Source organism: Poromitra crassiceps (assembly GCF_964638095.1).
Source record: "Poromitra crassiceps genome assembly, chromosome: 10".
NCBI lineage: Eukaryota > Metazoa > Chordata > Actinopteri > Beryciformes > Melamphaidae > Poromitra > Poromitra crassiceps.
The window spans coordinates 33,648,265-33,674,338 of NC_139631.1; the positions used below are offsets into that span (position 1 = coordinate 33,648,265).

The following is a 26,074-nucleotide window of genomic DNA, read 5'->3' on the forward strand; positions in this document are numbered from 1 at the left end:
AGTCAAAATTCACAAAGAGTATTGATATTAAGTGACGATAAAACATGGTCTACAATCTGTTATGTACACTTGGCACTAATGTTAGATCTTTGATTGTTTTCCAGTCAGGTTGTTGTCAACTCCAGCATGTGCACAGGTTGTAACTCTTTTTTTTATAATGCTAGACTATCATTTATACTATATAAATATACTGTAACAATAATATTTTTGCAAAGCCTGACGAAAAACTTCGTTACAGTAGGTTTTGAGACCATACCGCTCAATGGACAACAGTTCATCAGAAAATGCTCACATACTGTTTAGATATAGTATTGAAGGATTACTGTTTTCATAACAAGAATCGATCCTTCGTAGTCCATCTCATGCACTTGAAAGTTGTAAACCGTACAAATATAAATGATCCACTTACAATATTTGAATCCGCAATTCCAAAATAGACAGATGTACTCCAAAAAAACAGCAGCAGATTGTTTTTATGCCTTTTCCAACACTGGCAGATGTGTATATAGTGGAGTGGAAAATGGCTATTTTACATGATTGGATTGTCTACATCTATTAGACGTGGCGAGAGAGAATCAAAAGCAGTATACAGCTCTTATGGTGCCACAGATTCCAATCGATGATGATATGCCTCAGGCTCAGATTTGCCATATTCTCTCAACATTTCAAATATATTATGATATATTATAGCTGCTGGGTGAAAACCTCCAAAATCTCCAAAATGTCAACTTTTCTGGAACTAAGAAAACCAGCCTTGTTTTCAGCTTGACCACCATGCATTCACAAGTCTATCTAATTGGGTTTTCAGAAATCCAAGGTTTTCTCCCAGTCCACAAAGGAGCATGTCAGTTGAAGTAAAACATGAAAGTCACCACAATTGGAGTTACGAGGATATATATATCCGTATAAAATAGAAAAATGGCCCAGGATGGTCCTAAGTGTCCTGATATGTTTCCTCTGATATGTTAAAGGGAGAGTTCAACCAGATTAAAGTGATTTGTTAATTTAACTTGAACATATAATCCAAGGAGAACAATTCACACTTTGAGTTTGTGTAAACAAACTCTTTGATCATTAAAAGAATGCAAGTTTAATCTTTAAACTAATTTTGCTCCATGATCAGCTTTTAGCTGTGTTGTAGTCAAATGTTTCCAATCTAAAACCTGCTATAGCCTTGACTCTCAATGCAATGCAAAAAAATGAGAAGACACCATTCTGAATGTGATTTCCTAGATAGATCGCAGATGAAATTGCACTTATATATTGCCTTTAAGCAAATCCAAACAACTGTTCATGAGATGAAAACAAACTCAGTGTGGTTTGGCTTTCCTGGGATTTGGATTAGTTTGATCAAAGTCTGGAAATCATTGTGAGTGTGCTATCTCCTTAAGAATGTAACTGCCTTGGCATTACAGATCTGGGTTTCTTTAACTTTTTCAGCCAGAGACCTAACTGTACTGATGCAAATTACCCAGAAACAGGCCTGCGACCCATTTAAGTGTCCAACCGAGAGTTTAAAGTATACTTTTACACACTATTTTATTTTGAATACTATTAAGTATTCATATCCAGTCATATCCAGTGGGTATTTTGTCACTGAAGACGGCTGACGAAGTTCATATACCGAATCAAGTAACATTTACCCTTTACGGGCTATACAGTGTCGAGCTTTAGATTTCTGCCTATATTATCTATGCCGGGGGGAGGGGGGCTGGGTGTTAGGAGGCATTTCTTGAGTGCAATTAGTTCTGCAACAGTTAACGAGATACATTTCAAGTGTCAGCGATTTCACAGAACGGCGTCAAGTGAGGGAGTCCCGGTCTGCCGGTGCGCCTCCTGACGGACAGCTATTTCCAAAGACTGTTGTCCAATCGTCTCACTTATGTTCACAGGCATTTTTCAAAAGCACAGGCTGATCGGGGGAACCAGAGTTAACTGTGCCGACACATCCCCGACAAAACGGCGACGTTGCCGTCTTCACATTCAAATGGTACAGTGTATAATAGAGGACAGTATTCATTTAAATATAGCTTTTGAGACAAACATGTACCAGTACAGACATTCACACGTGAGAGATCATGAGTTAACAAATACAGACATAAAGAATGGCAAGACAATGTCGTGAAAATGTACATAAGTTGTATGATGCACAACATTTACATTCATTCTGAAAATTAAAAGAACATACATTAAAATCAAATAAAAAAATCTACATTTGTTCTCAACAAAGGGTTTGCTGTCAGTCCGGAATGATGTGATCAGTGATAGTCGAAAAGTCTCGTTACAAGCAAAGATACATCCAGAAAATAAATGCCATAAATCAAATAATAATGAAGGGAACAGATCAATTGTAGAAGACAACATAGGAAACAAAAAGATCGTCTGTATGATGCAAAACAAACCAATGAAAATGTGAATCCCCAAATGCTTTGAGAAGTTGGACAATAAACTTATCCCTAACACACACAAACACGCCTACATTCCATGAAAATACACACAGCATGGGCAGTTTTCATCACTGGGCTGGCTTTTGGATGCAGTGCACCCTTATGGAGGCGGGGCTATTTTTTGTGTTATAGCGGCTTCTTTCTTTCCTCTTTCTCTTTGAAATAGTTGCTGTTTTTGTTTGTGTCCCTAACTCATTTGACATACTCAGCTGATTTCCAGAAGTGCCCTGGGTGGGAAAGGCGACGGTTCCTTTTTGGCAACTTTTCCAGTAAATCTACCAGTTTGGAGAAGCTGGGCCTCTCTTCCTGCTTGTAAGCCCAGCAGAGGAGCAGAATGTCCTGCGAGAGACAGAGATACGGTACATGTAAACAATGTCCTGGAAATACACAGATACTGTACATGTAAACAATGTCCTGGAAATACAGAGATACTGTACATGTAAACAATGTCCTGGAAATACAGAGATACTGTACATGTAAATAATGTCCTGGAAATACAGAGATACTGTACATGTAAACAATGTCCTGGAAATACAGAGATACTGTACATGTAAATAATGCCCTGGGGAATACAGAGATACTGTACATGTAAACAATGTCCTGGAAATACACACAGATACTGTACATGTAAACAATGTCCTGGAAATACACAGATACTGTACATGTAAATAATGCCCTGGAAATACAGATATACTGTACATGTAAATAATGCCCTGAAAATACACAGATACTGTACATGTAAATAATGCCCTGGGGAATACAGAGATACTGTACATGTAAACAATGTCCTGGGGAATACAGAGATACTGTACATGTAAACAATGTCCTGGAAATACAGAGATACTGTACATGTACACAATGTCCTGGGAAACACAGAGATACCGTACATGTCAATAATGTCCTGGGAAACACAGAGATAGTGTACATGTCAATAATGGCCTATAAGACAGAGATTCTGTACATGTAAAGAACAGAATGTCCTGGGAAAGACAGAGATACTCTACATATAAAGACAACTAGTTGAATGTCCTGGGAAAGACAGAGATATTCTACATATAAAGACAACTAGTTTAATGTCCTGGGAAATACAGAGATACTGTACATGTCAATAATGGCCTATAAGACAGATATACTGTACATGTAAAGAACAGAATGTCCTGCGAAAGACAACTAGTCTTGAGACTTTCCATTAGATCACCGTGAAATGTAGCCTACTGCATCAGAGGAAGCCCAGAATTATTGAGGGATAAAAGCCATACAAATAATTGGCTCAGTATTCACTATTCAGACTTGATTGACTTCATACTCTGTAAATATAATATCAAGATTGTTTTATCATTGCACATTTTTATCTCTTTAGGTATCAGGGGTCGGATACACAAAACCTTCTATGGATTTAATTATTTTATTTTATTTTTGGTATTTTTAGTTTGAAGTTGTTATGTTAAAATAGTAAAAAAACAAACGTTCTTCTGATTTGAAAAAATAAACTGGTTCAATAAACAGTTCTAACAAAAATTAAAAATCGTATCCGCTCCCCCCCTTAACTTTAACAAAACGTTCCACTGGTCTAAAAACAAATTGCCGTGAAAAGGAAAGCATTGCTTTGCTTACTATGTCTACCATTTTAAGCCTACCATTTTATTGTTACACTTAGCTTGTCACTACTTTTGTTTATTTATGTATCATCAAAAGAAGCTAGCTAGACAGTTAAAATTAATAGGACTAGTGGACCCGTGGGAGTTGAACCCCCATGGGAGTTAAGCTTAATTTATACTTATTAGAAAGTGTTGCTCAGCACATGGTCGCAGACAAAAAAGAAAGTGTCGCTCATGGTGTTGCGCAGTCAGCGACACTAGAAATGTCACTAGGTAGCAGACACCTCTCGCCGACACTTGAAAGTGTCGACTCAAGTCCTCATTTCTGTCGACGATGGTTTCAGAAGTGTCGACAGACAAAGCATAAATTGGGCTTTAGTCATTGCTCGAGTGACATCACATCATTAGGTAATTAGGGCAATTACCTAATTAAAAAATCTGGCTCTTACACTTCCTGAAAGTTTCAGCCCGATCGCGACATAGCTGTGTGACAAAATTCTGCTCATTCTTAGTAGAGTAGTAGATTACTTACATTTATTTAAAGTTATTTAAGTAAACCAGAATCCCCCTTTTATTTACATCATGTTTGCTAGGTCGGCCCTACAGTATCTGACAAGTTTGTCAGTGAGAAACCAAGAGCAGATTGTTCGAGACGACACTGTTAATTGTAAGATCCGACAAATACAGTTGGACAAACAAAACAAACCCTTACTGATATCTCCTTGCCCATGCCAGTCTGGGTGAGGTTGGGCTTCATCCCGCTGCCAATCTGCCAGATGATCACCTCTGCTGGCTGACTCTTGTAAGGCCACTCACGTGCATGCAACTCATACCAGATGGTGCTATGGAGACAGAGGAGAGGAGCGGGTCAATGCCTTGGATTTGTCTGGACAAGAGAATAATACAGTACTTCTGCCTTGCAAACACACCTACTTTGGGGATCACATCCCAGCCAGTGCTCATGCTATCATGGAAGATGTTAACTAACCCCAACCCTAACAGTCCTCCCACTTACTGTACACTATCCAACTCAATGGCTTTGATCAGCTTAAGAGTATAACCTACAATTAATACAGACCAGTATCACGGCAAAGCATGTAATTAGAGCCTTGTCAGTGTCTTTGGCTCGCCTATAGGCGTGAAAAATACATGCATGTATGAAGGTACTACACCAGCAGGGGGCGCGCAAGGTAGTCCTGCAGAACTCCCACAACAGATTACAGCACTGTTTGGGGTTCTGCCTCACACTCTGCCGCTTCCAAAATATAAAGCAAACTTTGTTGCTTTTGTAACTTTATTAGCTAGACGTCTGATTTTGCTTAGGTGGAAGTCAACTGCACCCCCCTCTCATCCCGCATGGATCAGGGACATTCTGTATTTTGTTAAAGTTGAAAAAATCAGGTGCTCTGTAAATGGCTCACTTGCCAAATTTGATCAAACCTGGGGCCCCTTTTTTATACACGTTAAAAAGTTGGAGTTTACTGTCATTCCAGAGTAACAGTCTCTCATGCACAGATGGTGGATTTGGAATGTATCATTCTGTATTATGTAAATTTAGTATAGATTTTTTTTTCTTTTCTTCTTGGTGACCAATAGGTACGTTTTGTGTTGTTTTTGTGTTGGTGTTGTTTTTTATGTTTCTGTCATTGGATTGTGCAAGATCTTGTTCTTCTGCATACTATATTTGACACAATATCAAAGCGTGACAAATTACGTTTTGAACACCTGTATGTTGTTGAAAAAACTAATAAACAAATCTGAAAAAAAAAAAAGAACTCCCACAACAGCGCTATAGAGAGCGCCAGGGATGACGTATTTTTGTAGTCGGAACGCGGAAGTCCCGGACTTCCTGGTTCTTCACTGTTTCTGCCTATGGGATTTTTTAATGGGTTTTTGCCGCGATGCTTCAAATAAGGTCTCTGGGCAACGCAAGCTTAATCAAACGCAAACCAGTGTTCAGCCGGATAATCTTCACACATGAGGACCACTTTCATGAGTTTTGAAGCGTAAATGCGAGCCCTAGAAGTAAAAAGCTTGTGCTAAGCTAATCCAGAACTACACACAGTGTCGCATAGGCTTCCCGGTCACGTCACCACTCAACCTGGACTGTTGTTGATGTGTGCGCTGCTGTGCACTGATTGCCCCGGGCTGAACCAGGTGAGGGAAAGAGAATTTCCGTGTTCGTTCATTGAAGTGATGACGTTATTGATGTATAATATCCCCGTCGACTCAACAGTGTAGTAGCCGTTTGCTAGCTAGCCGCCCTTTTAACGGCATGTAAAAGCTTAAAAACTCATAAAAGTGGTCCTCATGTGTGAAGATTATCCTACTGAACACTGGTTCGCGTTTGATTAAGCTTGCGTTGCCCAGAGACCTTATTAGAAGCATCGCGCCAAAAACCCATGGGATGATGGGATCCATAATAACGCCCCACAATGTCTGAAAGCGACGCCACGGAGCTGCGACATATAAGTACGCCGCTGACAAGGAAGGGAGAAGGAGTGGGATGGGCGGATCGGCAGCGTGCTTTCAACTGAGAGAGCAAGTGAGAGATGCAGGTTCGATTCCCGACATTTTTAACCCCAAACCATAACCCCAACTAAGTTGTTTTACTAGCCTAAACATAACCAGGAGACACGGCACCGTTTTCAACCAAGAAACTAAACACAAACACGCACACTCACACGCGCACACGCACACGCACACGCACACACACACACACACACACACACACACACACACACACACACACACAGTGAAAACAATACCAGCCACATAGATCATGCCATTGTGCAGTACACCAGCTAAATTCTCATCTTGTCATAATTGCTGGTTAAGCTGATCGCCTGCAATATAAATTCATAGCAGGCTGCTTGAATTGAAACCCCTTGGGCCCTTCTTGATCTAACTTCTTTCTCTCTCTTTAAAAGAAGAAAAAAAGATCTAAACTAACCTTAACTTGTACCACTGTTCCTTCAGAAGTTGTAGTTATCATAGACTGTGTTACATAGTTGATTGCTATCTATAAATTCAGCTCACAGTGGCTGGACTCGTGGGGCTGGGGCTGGGCGGCGCTGTAAACAGGAAGTTGTAAATACAAGGAGCCCCCGGGAAGCCGTAAACACGAGCCCTGTTCAGCATTTTCAAAGCGTGACAATGGCACGGTATGCGTCGGGCCACGGTGGCGCAGTGGTACCACTCTCGCCTCACAGCAAGAAGGGTCCTGGGTTCAATTCCCACCTGGGAATCAGACACTGGGGGCATCTCTCCCCGTGCCTTCGGGGCCTAGTGCCCAGGTGGGCTATCTTGTGAAAAGGGTTTTTTCTGTGTGATGTTTGCATGTTCTCCCCTGGGGTTTTCTCCACATACCATTTGGACCCCCACTATAAACATGCAGAAGATCATCATCTGACCAGCGGCGGTTGGAATAAGTTGGTCCCTGGGCACTTAACTGCAGCTGCCCACCGCTCCTGGCCTGATCCATGGAGGAGGACGAGCCAGGATGGGTCAAACGTGGAAGACAAATTTCACAGCGTCTCTGAAACGTGTGTGTGTGTGTGTGTGTGTGTGTGTGTGTGTACTAGCCACCGTGCACATGTGTGCAAACAAAATAAACAAATAAAAAATAACTACCTAAAAACAACACCTTCCCTTTGCAGAGAAGGACTGCTTCTGTAGCTCAAGGTTGAGGAGATATAAATAGCCCTTTGGCAGGAATGAGAGAGAGAAAAAAACACCAGGGATGATTGTTGATGAATATGTAAAATGGCCGTGGGTGTCACCTCTAGGTAACACAAGGGCCAACGGAGCAGCTGGACATTGTGCTCCTAGTGACGAAACCTCCATATGGGGGACCATCTGAAAATGCAATTGTGTTAAAGAGTCAACAGAGCAGGGTCCACCCACGCAAATGAATCAGTAATGGCAGTAAAGGAAGAAGACGGGCCTTTGGGCATTTTGAATCAGCTTAGGAGTTATAGGACAGATATCAAATGGGAATTTAGAGGAGTACTAAAGAAAAAAAAGATCTGTCCTTAAGGTAGGCAGTGAGATCATTGGTGTTAAAATGTGTCAAATATCAGATAATTATGACATAAGAGATGTCAGGATACTAGCCAAGTATAAGGACGATACTGCAACACACACACACACACACACACACACACACACACACACACACACACACACACACACACACACACACACACACACACACACACACATATTATGTGTCAATGATGTAGCTGATATTTGCAGTTGAGGTATTTAATGTGTAAAGTGTGCAAGATTATTATTTTTAATTAATTCTTTATTTTTATTTTGTTCCATGTATTCATCAATTGTGCACCAGAGGACACCGGGGGTGTTTGGACTAACAAACTCAACTGAATTATCTTACGGTTGTTGTCAGTCACTTTTGGGAATCTGATTGATGCGTCATCCAAAACCGAGCGCTACTGTAGCACTATCTGGGTCCGGGACATTTAGCCTCGAGGCATACAACAAACAGGAGGGCATCAGGACGAGGACACTCACCCAAAAGCAAAGACATCTGACTGTTTGGAGAAGGGAAGTTTGTCCTCCTCTGTTTCAGGAGAGAGCTGTTGGATGATTTCCGGGGCCAGGTGACACAGCCAGCCGCTGGGGATCCTCAGTTTGTCTTCCCTCCTGCTGCAGAGTGGAAAAACACCCAGATGTTCCAAACTTACACAGTGTGCAGAGTGGGAAAACACCCAGATGTTCCAAACTTATACAGTGTGCAGAGTGGGAAAACACCCAGATGTTCCAAACGTATACAGTGTAGAGAGTGGGAAAACACCCAGATGTTCCAAACGTATACAGTGTGCAGAGTGGGAAAACACCCAGATGTTCCAAACTTACACAGTGTGCAGAGTGGGAAAGCACCCAGATGTTCCAAATGTATACAGTGTGCAGAGTGGGAAAACACCCAGATGTTCCAAACTTATGCAGTGTGCAGAGTGGGAAAGCACCCAGATGTTCCAAACGTACACAGTGTGCAGAGTGGGAAAACACCCAGATGTTCCAAACTTACACAGTGTGCAGAGTGGGAAAACACCCAGATATTCCAAACTTATGCAGTGTGCAGAGTGGGAAAACACCCAGATGTTCCAAACTTACACAGTGTGCAGAGTGGGAAAACACCCAGATGTTCCAAACTTATGCAGTGTGCAGAGTGGGAAAGCACCCAGATGTTCCAAACGTATACAGTGTGCAGAGTGGGAAAGCACCCAGATGTTCCAAACTTACACAGTGTGCAGAGTGGGAAAACACCCAGATGTTCCAAACTTATGCAGTGTGCAGAGTGGGAAAGCACCCAGATGTTCCAAATGTATACAGTGTGCAGAGTGGGAAAACACCCAGATGTTCCAAACGTATACAGTGTGCAGAGTGGAAAAACACCCAGATGTTCCAAACGTATACAGTGTGCAGAGTGGGAAAACACCCAGATGTTCCAAACTTATGCAGTGTGCAGAGTGGGAAAACACCCAGATGTTCCAAACTTACACAGTGTGCAGAGTGGGAAAACACCCAGATGTTCCAAACTTATATAGTGTGCAGAGTGGGAAAACACCCAGATGTTCCAAACTTACACAGTGTGCAGAGTGGGAAAACACCCAGATGTTCCAAACTTATGCAGTGTGCAGAGTGGGAAAACACCCAGATGTTCCAAACGTATACAGTGTGCAGAGTGGGAAAACACCCAGATGTTCCAAACTTATATAGTGTGCAGAGTGGGAAAACACCCAGATGTTCCAAACTTACACAGTGTGCAGAGTGGGAAAACACCCAGATGTTCCAAACTTATATAGTGTGCAGTCTTTCAGAGTAGGAAAGCACCCAGATGTTCCAAACGTATACAGTGTAGAGAGTGGGAAAACACCCAGATGTTCCAAACGTATACAGTGTAGAGAGTGGGAAAACACCCAGATGTTCCAAACGTATACAGTGTGCAGAGTGGGAAAACGCCCAGATGTTCCAAACGTATACAGTGTGCAGAGTGGGAAAACACCCAGATGTTCCAAACTTATACAGTGTGCAGAGTGGGAAAACACCCAGATGTTCCAAACTTATACAGTGTGCAGAGTGGGAAAACACCCAGATGTTCCAAACTTACACAGTGTGCAGAGTGGGAAAACACCCAGATGTTCCAAACTTACACAGTGTGCAGAGTGGGAAAACACCCAGATGTTCCAAACTTACACAGTGTGCAGAGTGGGAAAACACCCAGATGTTCCAAACTTATATAGTGTGCAGAGTGGGAAAACACCCAGATGTTCCAAACTTACACAGTGTGCAGAGTGGGAAAACACCCAGATGTTCCAAACTTATGCAGTGTGCAGAGTGGGAAAACACCCAGATGTTCCAAACGTATACAGTGTGCAGAGTGGGAAAACACCCAGATGTTCCAAACTTATATAGTGTGCAGAGTGGGAAAACACCCAGATGTTCCAAACTTACACAGTGTGCAGAGTGGGAAAACACCCAGATGTTCCAAACTTATATAGTGTGCAGTCTTTCAGAGTAGGAAAGCACCCAGATGTTCCAAACGTATACAGTGTAGAGAGTGGGAAAACACCCAGATGTTCCAAACGTATACAGTGTAGAGAGTGGGAAAACACCCAGATGTTCCAAACGTATACAGTGTGCAGAGTGGGAAAACGCCCAGATGTTCCAAACGTATACAGTGTGCAGAGTGGGAAAACACCCAGATGTTCCAAACTTATACAGTGTGCAGAGTGGGAAAACACCCAGATGTTCCAAACTTATACAGTGTGCAGAGTGGGAAAACACCCAGATGTTCCAAACTTACACAGTGTGCAGAGTGGGAAAACACCCAGATGTTCCAAACATATACAGTGTGCAGAGTGGGAAAACGCCCAGATGTTCCAAATGTATACAGTGTGCAGAGTGGGAAAACACCCAGATGTTCCAAACTTATACAGTGTGCAGAGTGGGAAAGCACCCAGATGTTCCAAACTTATACAGTGTGCAGAGTGGGAAAACACCCAGATGTTCCAAATGTATACAGTGTGCAGAGTGGGAAAACACCCAGATGTTCCAAACTTATACAGTGTGCAGAGTGGGAAAACACCCAGATGTTCCAAATGTATACAGTGTGCAGAGTGGGAAAACACCCAGATGTTCCAAACTTACACAGTGTGCAGAGTGGGAAAACACCCAGATGTTCCAAACTTATACAGTGTAGAGAGTGGGAAAACACCCAGATGTTCCAAACGTATACAGTGTAGAGAGTGGGAAAACACCCAGATGTTCCAAACTTACACAGTGTGCAGAGTGGGAAAACACCCAGATGTTCCAAACGTATACAGTGTAGAGAGTGGGAAAACACCCAGGTGTTCCAAACGTATACAGTGTAGAGAGTGGGAAAACACCCAGATGTTCCAAACTTATACAGTGTAGAGAGTGGGAAAACACCCAGATGTTCCAAACTTACACAGTGTGCAGAGTGGGAAAACACCCAGATGTTCCAAACTTACACAGTGTGCAGAGTGGGAAAACACCCAGATGTTCCAAACTTATACAGTGTAGAGAGTGGGAAAACACCCAGGTGTTCCAAACGTATACAGTGTGCAGTCTTTCAGAGATTTATCCAGGTTTGCTGATTTAATCATGCTGCCAAGCTATCAGAGAAGAAGTTATTACATTACCTAAACATTAAGATAAGAGAAGAGACAGTGATATTGCTTTTCAATGCTTGGCTGTGAGCCTTTAGATGGCACAGAATCGCCCGCTCTCGCTCAACAGCATTACAGCATCAACATCGACTGTATACCAGTATTATGAACAACCTTCTAAGGCAGACCTGGGCATTATATGTCTGTTTTCTGTGATTTTCAATATAACACATGCTGAAGAATAAGTGCACAGTATGTTTTCTATAATTTAATCTAGTGATAAAATTAGAGTTCATGGCATGAAGTTTTCTTTGGCCCTCGGCAACAAACTGGGTTTCTCATGTGGCCCCCCAGGAAACTTAATTGCCCACCCCTGTTCTAAGGGCTCATAAAGCTGACAGTTACAGGCTATAATATTAACAATAATGCCAAAAGTCAAAAAAAATATGTTTTTGGCCCTGTTCGTGTTTGACATTGTTGTGGAATTGATTTTAATGGTTAGGACCATTGTTTAATCATCGTCCAACAGGTTTGGAGTGCTCTACATTACAGTAGCTTACCGTACTTCACTCATGACAGACTAGTATAAAGATTGAAAATAACATTTATTGATACAACAAACACGATTCAAGTTTGGCATATGGCTCCATGATGACACTCCTCCTGCGATGATGGGGGGAGGGCGTCAGGAATGCATAGAATAGAAATCCCCCCCTGGGGAATCCCTCTGGAGCCATGACGTTGGTGGTGGCAGGGGAGGAGGTGGGGCCAAACAACTGGTACACACGCTCTTGCCCTAGTCCTAATAGACCCTTTTCATGGGGGCCATTTTGTGTCACAGAGTGCAAAAGGGAGTTTCCACGTCTGGTCTATTTTTGACGCGAGTGGCCGCGTGCAGCCAGGCATGACGTCAGTACAAGTTGTGAGCGAGCACTTCTGGTGTGAATGGCCAGGCTCCTGCTCCATGCTTCCCTGGCGCGCCGCATCGCTTCTGTTTCCAGTGTGTCTGCGCCGTCAGACCATGCGTTATAGATTGTCTAAATAAGGCCCATAGTGTTACTACTTACTCACACATATTCCTGTACTCTTATTGAACTTGGTGAAAAAAGTGTGTTGACGTGTGTGTTGAGAAGTTACCTGCCAGCCTGCAGAACCCCAGATATGGTGAAGAGTCCAAAATCAGTGATGACTACTTTGCCGTTGTCGTAAAACACATTCTTGGACTTCATGTCTTTGTGTAAGATTCCCTTCGCGTGGAGGTAGCCCATCCCCTGCAGACAAATATCACAGAGGTTTTTCCTTACGTGACATTCCTGCAAAAACGGATACAGGTAGCTATCACAGAAGTCCTATGGGCAATCAACGGCTTACCTTGACCATCTCCTGTGCAATCTGTCGGGTCTTGTTGACATCCAGAACCACCTTGGCATCGCGCACCACAGAGTACAGCGTCCTGCCTTTACACAAACTGAGAGAAGACAGGGGAATATTCACGGATTTAGACGACAGGATTAGATTTTATATTATGATGTCGACATTTCTGATCATTTCGTGACAATTACAGGATTTGACTAAGTTTACAAGAGAATCAAAGCAGAATTTGTCCACACCTTGCTGAGCAAATCAGTGTGATGACTGTACTACATAATTGCACGTTTCCGTTATGTTGCATGTTCCTTCCTGACTCACTGATGATATCCAATCTCACAAATAGCAACATTCAGTGATTCATTTGGCTTTGGAAATAGTGCAATTTCTCTGGCTGATTAGTGGCATTCAGCATAGGCAAGAATGTATAGTAAATTACTTTTTCACTGTTAAACTCATAACTCACAGTAAAATAAATACTGGTAATTTACATCACAAAAATGATCAAGTGCAAACATTGAGAGTGTCAGTGATTATGGAATATTGTAGAAGTTCCCCTCTGTGCTTCCACAGGTTGTTTGTGTTTGGCATCAATGTTTAGCATGTTTGCTAACGTCATTTTCCCGACATACTGGCTCCATAGCTTGCAAAACGACATAGCCCGACATACAGTAGCTTGCAAAATGCATAGCTTACAAAACATAGCCTGGTATTTGCTAATATGGCTGGTAGGGTTGTCAAAAGTATCGATAGTATCGAAAATATCAATACTGAAAATTTGTATCTGATACAAGACTCATTTGCAACAGGTATCGATAGTATCGATAAGTATCGATACAAAAAATTTGAAACGGATACAATACTCATTTGCAACAGTTTCGATACCATCAGTGCTTTCTTTTAATGAAAATCACTGATTTTTCCCTCCCTATCATTGGTGGGTATCTGTTGCTTCAACAAGCTAAACGTGTTCTGATAGGCTGATAGCTAGAGCAGGGCTAATCTGCTGTCTAAATTCAAAGTTTGGTCAGGCCTAGATTATGGAAAAGTGTGCGTCTGTCCGTCCATCTGACTAACTTTATTTTTATGCCTCTTGATGTGTCATCATCCAACCCATTCCCGTGGTATCGAGTATCGATATTTTCCTGGGTATCGGTATCCAAGTAGAAATTATAGTATTGTGACATCCCTAGTGGCTAGCGGTTACAAACGGGAAGGTCTCGCACTGAAATTTGGCAGCGCATCTCTTCTTCTTGGGGCGTGTTTGACTGCGGTCCTCTGTGCGGGTTTCTGCTCGCGGGAAGTGAGCGGAGGTTTTGAAAACTCCACTTTGTCCGCCCAGCCACGTACGCGTCAACATTTCGGGGTGTGCACGGACAGAAGGAAACCGTCCGCATGGGAGCCTTGCGGAGGGGCGTGTCTGCTGATTTGACGTCACTAGTCCGCACGGACACTCGCGGTCCTCGCCGATGTGGGAGGTATAATTCCAGCTTTACTGTGCACAAGGTTGTCTGCATCTGTTACACTGCACTTTGAAGTGTTGCTGGAGGCGGTGTCATATTCCTGGGCGGGGGTATTAATAACGACGACCCCCCCCCCCCCCCCCCCCCGCCTCACACCTGAAGCCCTCCGCCCCCTGTGTCTCCTCCATGCAGGTGACCAGCAAAGGACCTGAAGCCAAAAAGTCATGCATATTCATTGCCGACGCCGCGCCGACAAGCAGCCACATCTTAGTCGCTCTCTCTCCCTTGGGCTTTTTTTTCTCCAACACTGAAGTGCGTGCGCCTTATGGCATCGGCCCCGCTACCTTTCACGTAAACATGGCCTCTTGCGACATCAGCCGCTGCCGTACCCTTTATACAACCTCTGAAAGCAGGACGTGAAGAAGCCAAACCGAGGGGAGCAGCAGCAGCTCTCCACGGCACCCAGCTAAAGAAAAAGCTAACGAAGTCGCCTAAACACTCTGAAAGTCACCTCCTTGCCTTGGGAAATAGCTGAATATTTATGCTATATAGGTGAAAACCCAGCAGTGGCAGCACAGATGACTTCATAATCTGTATGCTGGGCTAAATCGATCCAAACACAGTCACTCGTGAGGGATGACACACACAAAAAAGGAGGAGGAGGGGGGGGGGGACCAATCAATATTTATGTTTCCACTGCGGCCTGAACGCCATTGTCCAGAATGAGTCACTTTCACCTCACTTAGATTCCATTTTGCACGTTTGCCATGTCGTTCAGTAGCTCCCCTGTAGTCACCGCAGTTTCACCCGTCGCCATTTGTAATCGAGCAGCTCATGCTATGGGGTTGACATTTTTCTAGTAGACACTAATAATAAGCTATGAGATGGCCTCTGGCAGGGAGTTGCATTCATTGTTCTTCTCTGACTGATTAAATGAAGATAATCAATCAACCGATTAATTAAGATGACAACATGATGATGATAGCATGATTCTAAAGAAATAAGTACAATCAATGTGAATGTATTTCACATCGACTGATCCGTGGAGCGGAACAGAATAGTGAGTTCATGTGACCGGGATTGTTTTACCAGGCTAAGATCACAAGTCCTATTTGCGATACTACGCATCTGGTTTCCGAACCTACTGCATATCTTACACCTGCAGTCTTACCTGGTGATGATGGCCAGGTGCGGCGGGCTCATGCAGACGCCCATGAACAGCACCACGTTCTCGTGGCGCGTGTTGCGGTAGGCCATCACCTCCCGCTTGAAGGCCTTGAGCTGGTCCTCGTTGTCGCGCTCGATGTCGATCAGGCGTATGGCCACCTCGCCGTGCCAGCGCCCGTGGAACACCTGGCCGAAGCGGCCCTTGCCGATCATCTCGCCGATCTCCAGCTGCTCGAAGGGGATGTCCCACTCCTGCAGGAAGATGCTGGTCTGGCTGGCCTTGCGCGGGAAGTTGCGAGCCGACAGGAGCGACAGGTTCATCTCCTCGAACTCGTCGCCGGAGTCCTCGTCGTTGCCCTCCTCATTCTGCATTAGGGCGAAAGTTTGCTAGTTATGTGTACATTGCTGTGCATTTCACAGATTAACAGATTACATTGCTGTGCAGTTCACAGATTAACAGATTACATTGCTGTGCAGTTCACAGATTAACAGATTTGCAGGTGTGGGGAAAGAGGAGACAAGCCCAAATATTATCACATTCAGCCACCAGGGAAGTCCAAACTGTTAAAACTCCATCCAAAATACATTTAAAATACATTTAGAGTCACTGTGAAACAGCATTTTCTGTGATTTGACGTATTTCCTTTTGAAACAGGATGTTGAGGTGTGACATAACACAGAGGGGTCATTGAGAGGTATAAACCAATAGGATGTCCTTTACAGGAAGAAGGTTTTGGAAAGAGTAGAATGGGCCACTTCAAATGCACTGAACCCAAAGAGAGGACTGGAGCACACGATATCGCTGGACAATAGATTTAATAAGACTGATGTTTCGACGCCCACAGCGTCTTCTTCAGAGACTCCGAAAAAGAAGCTGTGGGCGTGGAAAGGTCAGTCTTTGCACCTTATTAAATGTATTTTCCAGTGATATCGTGTGCTCCAGTCCTCTGTTTCCAGTACTTTGTCCTGTTCTGAGAGCACCGACCCCTCTCTGTGGAGGGGCTGAAGCGCAAGAGATTCCTTCTACAGGAAGACAGTTTGATTTGATCCCGGGAGGGGCAGAGGGTGATAGTGACACACAATGAACTAATCACTAAAGATACAAAAATACAAAGGTCATTTTATCTTTCAAAAGACTGTTGTTTGTATAAAAAACAAAACAAGGCAAAATAGTCATTTCTTTGTGACGTTAAGTCATTTCAAAGGTAAACAAAACATCTTGATCTGTTGTTTCCTGTACCCACATCACTTATATGTGTTAATATATATAATGAAATATCCTCATCAAAAAAGATGGATTCAGTACTTCCTTTCAATAATTAACAAGCTGTGACATTGCAGAATTCCACGTGCACAACACATTTGCATGACACCTCTCATGTGTCACGAGCAGTGTTGGGGGTAACTCATTACAAAAGTAACATATTACATCATGTAATATATTACTTTTAGAAGTAACTCAGTAATATAACTTATTACTTATAGGATTTCAGTAATATTATACCAGTTACTTTGTCAAGTAACTCAAGTTACAAATTGAGTTACTTTTTTTAATCAAAGCACATATTTAAATAAAGATACAATCATTTCTGAATCAAACGGTGTGTTTTTATGCAAAACCCCCCCACTATAGAGGACAATAACAAAGGAAAAGAATAAAACGTTGAATTTTGGATTGTTTACACTGACTTGAAGACGGTTTAAATTCTTTTTCGGGATGGTTCTGGGGCAGCGATGTCATTCTGCTGCTGCTGTTATTTTTGTAAAAGTAATGCAAAAGTAGTGTAATAAGTAACAAGTTACTCTACACAGAAAGTAATATTGTAAAGTAACTTATTACTTTCAAATGAATGTAACTAGTAATATGTAGTATATTACATTTTGAAAGTAACTTGCCCAACACTGGTCACGAGAGCCCGACTGCACTGCAAAGTGGCGTCACACAGGGCCAGATACAAACGTCTGGTTATGTGCGTTGGAAATGCTGACTTCTGTTTATGCCTTTGCCAATAAAAAAAAAAAAGTTTTTAAATAGATTAGAATGCACTGCAGGAGTGGAAATGACCTATTCACAGAAATCATTCGAGGCAATCTGCGTCATTTTCTCAAAAATACTGTATATCATCGTGCGACATCAAAGGAATGACGATGACGATCAGCGGAGCTATTTCTGTCCCCTCTTTCGATGCATAGCTTACCTTGTGGTTTCTCTGGGCGCTGAGCCTAAGAACTCCCAAATTATACCAAATGACAGAACAACGCAAATCACTGGAGCTGCTGTGACAGTGACAGCGTTATTATTCAGTCAGCATTCGAACATGTGCGTCATCACAAGTCATTTTCGCAGTGATTATTAATGAGGAGAAAGTGTGGGAGAGGAAACGCAAATAGTTCAACGGCAACACAAAGTAACATGTAGAGAGATCAGAGAGACTCACGTCTGATGTCGGTTCAACTTCGATTTGAAGTAAAGGGTTGCCCTCATTCCTGAAAGCAAGGAGAATGTTTTTGAGGAAAAAGTATACTCTTACACCCTATGCCTACTGATGCACAACTGCACATTCATATGTGTAGCATTGTAAGAAATACACTTTGTGGTTCTCTTGATCTGTTTTCTACAAAGGTACTTTGGTCTTTTTCAGGGACAATTTATGAAATAGTACATTTTCATCGCATATTGGCAGGTAACACTTGATTTATACCACAAAGATTGTTTTGTTTTCAATAATGAACGTGTCACACTTCTTGCCCACTGCTGGAACCTGCTAGCAGTCAGATCGTTGAGGATTTTACGATATTGGTTGTGTTTTTGTTTGTTGTTGATGCCAACAGTACTGTGATCTAGGCTGTCGACCCAGTTTTCCCATTTTTCTGGCCCAGAACAAAGAGCACAAACTGTTAAGCCCACTGCGCAGTGGTGTGCCCCCTTCCTTGCCCCCCCCCCCACCACCACCACCAACACCACCACCACCACCCATACCCCCCTAGTCACTCCACGTACCCACCCCTCGAATCCTGACTCTCTACCACCTTCCTATCCCTACTGTATGGCCCCCTTTCCCAATAAACTCACTAAACATCCATGACTGACTGACTGAGTGTCCTGCTTTTTCCATCCCCCTGACCCCGACGGGGCCAGCTGGCCCAGCGCTGTGGGAAGAAGAAACAATTTCCGGATCAAGTCTCTTACGGCGCCCCCACAGGAGGCAGTAGTCATAATCATGCATGGTGCGGAGACTGCGGACCAATCCAAGGCGGTCGTGGTTGAAGTTAGGCCATGATTAGTCTCTCCCCAGACTCAAATATTACGTTGAATCGCTGCGCTCCGCATACTACATGAATGAGTCTGTACCACTTCACAGCCACTGCTAGGGTTTGAGGGCGTGTCTAGGGGGGTGAAATTGAATGAGTGACAGGTCGTAGCACCAATGAGAGAGTGGTTCGAAAAATGGGCTGCGCCTCCTCCCGTGTTGTCTGATCGCAAAGTCCTTACTGATTGGCCAGGACTGTATCCATCACTGGCATATTATGACTGGCCAAGTGCACGGTTCCCTCCCATTACCACCCGGCTCATGGTGCTGCGTCCCAGACCCAGAGAGAGCTCTGCAGCATGCAGTAACGTAGTGTATCAGCGTAAGAACTCTCATGGGTCTGGCGTCGAGACTAGGCCATGATAGACGCTGACGGACAGATCGTTCATCCAATCACCTGCCAAGTATTCTTTGAAAGTGCCTGCCATTTTCCAAACAGTTTCCAAGGAGGAGTTCCCAGATGCCATCTTTTTTTTTTTTTTTTTTTTCACAGGCATTTTATGAGCTTTCAAGGCCGTTTTTGCCCCGAGTCCCCATTAATTTCTCCCCCCGGTGTGTACACCGCCGCCCACACCACGGGTGGCGGTAACACAACACAAATGATACCCATCCTCCTCCTCCTCCTCCGTCCACACGACCGGCTGTGGAACGTCTAACCTCTCACAAGCTCTCTGTGGTATATTAGCACCGGGTTCACCAGGCGATCCCAGAGTGCCAGCGAAGACCACAGGTAAAGGCAAGCGTATCAAATCATCTGTGATCCCTGCGGTGCTAAGGGCCCCCGACGCCGGGGCCAACCCCGCTCTAATGAGTGGGATCCTGCTGCCAGGTGCCGGGGACTGAGAGAGGCCCTTATTAACCCAGGAGGGACGAGGCCATTAAGGCCAGAGAATCTGCCAGCTGCCACCGCGGGACCATACAACGATGTCGGGAAGGAGCCACGATAGCATTAATTAAATCAGAAGAATATGGCTTTCATAACCGCACTGATGTATTCACATTGGTCAAAAGGCAGAGAGAGAAAGAGACAGATAGAGAGAGAGGGAGAGACACACATACAGAGAGAGAGAGAGAGAGAGAGAGAGAGAGAAGAGGACAGAGAAACTAAAGATAGAGCGACAAAAAGAAAGTGTCGCTCATGGTGCTGCATTTATGCCGCATATAAACGACACACAACTCACCTCCTCTCTCTCTGGGAAATTGGTCACAATGTTCTTTGTGGTTTTCACGAAGTCATACATCAAGGACAGGCTGATAAAAATAGCGGGGACACGTTCGTTCATTTCAATCGAGTGAAAACCAAAACAAGGAAGTCAAGCGCGTGCCGTCTATATAGCCAATCAGACTTGCGTGACACATCGTGACGTAGTCAGCGACACTAGACATTTCACCAGGTAGCAGACACTGCTCGCCGACACTTGAAAGTGTCGACTCAAGTCCTCATTTCTGTCGGCGACCGTTTCAAAAGTGTCGGCAGACAAAGCATAAATTGGGCTTAAGAGAGAGAGATACATACACACACACACACACACACACACACACACACACACACACACACACACACACAACTTTTGGCTCTTTCTCATGCATGGTTAGGTGCATGTTTCCGCCCCTTTTCAGTGATTCATTATGATTAGATTCACTCTCTAAGTATTTCGCTGCAGGTAACTGCCTTAATAAAAGGGTGCATTTTCTCAGCCTTGGAGAAGACAAAGGTAAATAATGTGATACTTTTATTGATCCCTTTAACAGAGTTCTCATTTCGCCTGTACGTACATGACCGTTTGCTCGCAGGGCGGAGCTCGCTACAGGGCCAGTGCCCCTGCGCTGGGAGGGACTCAGTGTCTTGCTTAAGGGCACTTCAACAGCACAAATGCTTGCTGACAAAGGGGCTTTAACCCAGGTCTCTCAACAAATGTAATACTACAAATAATTTTAACTTCATGACCTTTCCATGACACTCCATAACTAAGTGGGAGCGTTTCCATGTTGTAAATGTGTCATTTGTTAATGTTTTCTAAAGGGGGTGAACAGTCATTTTTGGGGGTCGCAAGATGATGTATGGGATAGACAAAAATGTGTTTCTACTATACAAACGTATTGTCATGTGTAAAAAATTAAACATTTAATAAAAAATCTGATTATTTTCATTTTTTGCTTTCTTTCTCATGCGATACTGAATGTCTTGCTCCTCTGGTAGATTAAATGATGTGAAAGGGGACAACTATTTTCTGGATGAACTGTTCACCACTCTGCTGAAGCAGCCTGGAATGAGGGTCGTGGGTACTGTATGCATTGCTTTGTTTTAAGGGGTCATGAGCATTTCAGAACCAATTTCAGAACCATTGCAGAACGAATGAATGTGTGAAATTGGCTGTAAAATACATTCTGGTATATTCCTGTAAAGTGCCAAACATTTCTATTTAAGAATCTATCAAATTCCCTGACGCACCTCTGCAAATTCAGTGATATTCCAGAAATTCCCTGACTAGTGTGAACTGTGAAGACTGCACTACACCCCTCTGCTGCCCAGTATAACCAGCAGCCAGCAGAGTTCATTCAATACTATTTTCAATCACTATGTCTACATCCACAGGCTATGAGGGGTCACTGCATGGTTTGATCAGCATGAAATCAATTCTATGGCTGTTTCAATCAGATGTCTATCCAACTGAACAGTAATGGGAGCTTCAGGAGCGCATGCGGGGTAAGATATTTGCTTTCTCCCCCTCCCTTGTTTGGACGAGCAATAGGGACATAAATCATATTTTAATATAGTATATTATCTAAAATTGAGAATGTGGGCGATATTTATGTTTCAATTCTGCGCCGTTTCAAGTGCGATCGGGCTGAAACCTTCAGGGGGTGTAAAGGGCACCAGTGGGGGTGACCTGACAATGCCGGATTTTTTAATTAGGCTAATTAGCTAATGACGTGATGTCATCAGTGATGGTGTCAAAAGTGATGTCATATGGGTGCACAAACACAAGTAGGCATTGTAACAAGACTGAGTGACGTCAGTAAGGATGGAGCCGGATCTTCGATGTGATGTCATCAGTGACGATGTCATCAGTCATGAGTCATCAGTCAGTCATCAAACTCGGTCTGTTTCAGCCTTTGTCCCACTGATGATGTCATAGACATTTTACAGTCTTATAACATAACTGATGACATCATCATCAGTGGTATCACTCAAGGCAACAGCCTGTGTTAGAATTATGAGCTGCAGTTTCCATCAAGCTATTGCAAATTCCTTTTTGACTGCCTCCTATCATTATATTTTATTGAAGATCAAATTCATCTGTACTTTTTGTCACTCTACTGAAATGGGGAAAAATGGCTGTACTGTAGTTCTTTGCTGCTCAAGCAATTATGGCTGAATAGTCTCACAATGCAGCAGACAGTTGGCACTTTAACCTCTCAATCATGTTACTTCACATCCTGAGTAATACATATGACAGTAAAACATCCAACAGTGCCATTCTATCCAAATATGGAGCTGACTGTCATGTAACAGTATGCACACCCTTAGCTGTTGTCCCAATGTCTGCCATGATGCCTTTATAATCAAATGCAGTCATGTTAGGACATACTCTACTGTCTTGTTTAAATCAAAGCTGACAGCTGGCACACAAATATAGCACTAAGACATCCACAAATGTATTTCTAGACAAATATGTGCATACATCAATGTATAATGTGCATCATACACATAACATTTACTGCCTGTGCCATATAGCCACAATTCACTTATATAAGAATTCATATAATCTGCCTTTTCCACCTTGGACCTTTCTGGGACTGTGTGTCGTCCTGTTGATATTTGAAAAAGGAAATTGAGCGTGGCATTATTTGCTATTGATTAATCCATCCCGATCTTTACACACAGACCATATTCCATCCTTAATTGACCATCAACCTATGGATGGAGACTCCCTTGCTCTGTTTTTTTATATTCTAATCTAATTAGCTAATCTGGGTCGAAAGGCAGTTTGACACTCGTCCTCTCCTTCCGGTTGTTTTCCTGTAAACACTGGCTTCCTCAAAGAGCCCGTGGAAATCCAGTTGGCGTCGCAAGTGTAGCGTGAACTAAAGGCCCTGCTAACATTAGCCTCTCTGTGTTCGTCGTGACGGCTCTCGCATTGCATTTGTCACCCAAATATCTGTGCTCCAATAACTTTGACTTGGCCTCTGCTCTGACCAATGGCCACAGAGAGAGGAGAGAGGGAAAGAGAGAGGGAGTGTGGGAGGGAGACAGACAGATAGGATAGAAGAGAGACGGGGCTGATCAGAATCAGAAGGACTTTTTTATCACGCAGTCGTCGCTTTTACATCATGACTCGTGGAGAAGATCCTACTCACCCCGGCTCAGACAGGACGGGGTGCAGGATGACCTGTGGCGCTCTGCTTGGAGGAGCCTCTGGAGCAACATCTGGGAGGGGCGGAGTCACACAGCATCAAGACAACACATTACAACAACACACTCACAATTACGTTCCTTTAAAGCAGTGGTTTTCAAGCCTGGCTCTCAGGACCCTGAATCCTGCAGCTGCTGTGTCGGAGCAGGTAGTGAATTGCAGTGAACTGCAGTTCACCTCATCCCAGGTGTCAAAACCTTCCTGATTAGAGAGGGCTCAAAGTCAAAGCAGCAGGCCTCAGGGTCCTGAGGACCACCAGCTTTACACATCGGTGTCACTCCTTTTCAGAGGAATATTTGGGTAAAGACAATGAATGAATGAATGAATGAGTGTGTTTATATGCACACTAATAAACCGATCATTATCAGATTTCTGGTGTTACCTGATTATTCAAGTGGTCAGCATAAACAGATGTGCTTTATCAGAGGCCGTTGTCAGATTATGAGAAATCCAATAAACACACCTAGCTTTTTGCAGAATCGTCCGTTTTATTCAGCGCACGACCCAATCTCCATGCCCGCTCAAGGACTTCCAGGTGAGTTCCCGCTACTTACTAAAGTGCATGTAAACGCCTAAATCAGATTATTGCCAGTTACCCGATTATTCCCAGTTATCGGATTATTGTGTGAATGTAAACGCACTCAATGAATGAATGAATGAAATCCCACATCCTACTTGTAATTTATAATTGCCTTTAGGAGGCGGCTGACATAAATATTTTCCCCAAGTGGCAGATCGCATTTATGGCAAACTGAAAATGATGTGTGAGTGCTGCATTAGTTCCGGTTACAGCACAATGCAGTAGTGTGGCCTCATAGGCATTGCAAGCGTTTAATGACTTGTTAGGACCACTTATAGACAGACATGCACCTGTAAAAAAACAAACTGTGAGAAATGTAAGGGCCCCATGGTTAGACCAAGAACTTAAAGAGCATATGGAGCAGAGAAATAAGGCAAAGGCAGAAGCAATCAAATCGGCTGATGTGTCACAATGGAAGGTCTATAGGAAGTTAAGGAACAATGTAACAAAATTGAATAAAATAAAAAAAAAGACTTACTATCAAGATAGAATAATAGATGCGAGAATGGACAGTAAGAAAATATGGAATATCCTAAATGAACTAATGGGAAGAAGTAGTAGACCAATTCCATCTTTTTTGGAAGCTGATGGAAATATTCTCACTAAACCAGTAGAAATGGCTAACTATTTAAGTTATTTCTTTAATGACAAAATCAAGAAACTGCGGGACGGTATGGATAACAGAAAAGAAAAAGATTACATTTCAAGTAAATTAATAAAGGACAGAATAATGAATCATAAATTGTGTAGTTTTCAATTTGAGGACATTACTGGAGATACAGTGGAGAAACTCCTGCGGGCAGCAAAAGAAACACCGTCAGGTATTGATAACCTGGATGTAAAGCTACTTAAACCTGTAGCAGATTTGGTTGCTCTGCCTATTGCTTTTATTATTAATTTAAGTTTTCACAAACATAGTTGTTCGTCAGAGTGGAAAATTGCCAAGATTATTCCATTACCCAAAGACAGTAAAGAAATATTTTCAGGAAAAAACAGTCGACCAATAAGCTTACTACCAGCTCTGAGTAAGATCATGGAAAGAATCGTATATGAACAAATCCAAGGGTATTTCTGTAATAATAATTTAAACACTGTATTTCAACATGCATATAAAAAGGGACACTCCACAACTACAGCATTAACTCAAATGACGGATGATTGGTTGAGAGATATAGATAAGCAAAATTTAATTGGTACTGTATTATTAGATTTTAGTGCAGCTTTTGATATATTGGATCATACACTCTTATTGAATAAATTAAGCTGTTATGGATTTGAAGATTCTGCAAAGAAATGGATTAAGAGTTATCTAACCAACAGGAAATGCTCTGTTTATTTGAATGGTAGTTACTCTGAGATGAGAGCTGTGGATATTGGGGTGCCGCAAGGAAGCTGTCTTGGGCCACTTTTATTTTCTATTTTCACAAATGATTTGCCGTTGGTTCTGAATTCTGCCACCATGGTTATGTATGCTGACGATTCCACAGTATATGCTTCAGCAAACACAGTAGAAGAGCTGGAGGGGGTGTTAAATAAAGAATTAAAGTTAATTATGGAATGGGTAACAGGAAATAGACTAGCTCTTAATATTGAGAAAACGAAATCAATGCTTTTGGGCTCAAAATACAAGTTGAAATATGCACCAGCTTTGAACTTAATTATAGGAGATAAACATATAGAACAAAAGACAGAGGTGAAGTTATTGGGATTAATTATTGATAACAGAATGTCGTGGAACAGCTACATTGATCAGAAGGTGAAAAAAATGGGCAGAGGCATGGCAGTAGTAAGACACTGTAAAAAATGTATGCCCAGATACCTGATCAAACAATTAATTCAGGCGCTAGTTCTGTCACATCTAGATTACGGTGCAGTCATCTGGTCCAATACAACACAAAGTAATCTGAACAAGCTACAAGTAGCCCAAAATAAAGCAGCTCGTATAGCTCTGAATTGTCCATATAGAACAGCTGGCATGGAAATGCATAATCAACTCGCCTGGTTAAATGTCAAAAGTAAGTTACATTACTCACTTGTGTCTTTCATTAAAAAAATTATTTTACA

At 42.8% G+C, this 26,074-nt stretch overlaps 1 protein-coding gene across 1 annotated transcript in view; it reads right to left on the minus strand.

Moving 5' to 3' along the window:
- Positions 1-2,639: 2,639 nt before the first annotated feature.
- The window catches only part of ksr2 (kinase suppressor of ras 2), a gene marked incomplete at both ends in the record, with an annotated part of 107,008 nt that continues 83,573 nt past the window's right edge, over positions 2,640-26,074 (minus strand). The window contains 8 exons of the mRNA XM_083644595.1: positions 2,640-2,786; positions 4,758-4,887; positions 8,582-8,716; positions 12,841-12,974; positions 13,075-13,171; positions 15,706-16,067; positions 18,140-18,188; positions 23,375-23,444. Of these exons, the coding sequence (XP_083500721.1) occupies positions 2,640-2,786; positions 4,758-4,887; positions 8,582-8,716; positions 12,841-12,974; positions 13,075-13,171; positions 15,706-16,067; positions 18,140-18,188; positions 23,375-23,444 (1,124 nt within the window). The remainder of the gene's footprint in view (positions 2,787-4,757; positions 4,888-8,581; positions 8,717-12,840; positions 12,975-13,074; positions 13,172-15,705; positions 16,068-18,139; positions 18,189-23,374; positions 23,445-26,074) is intronic.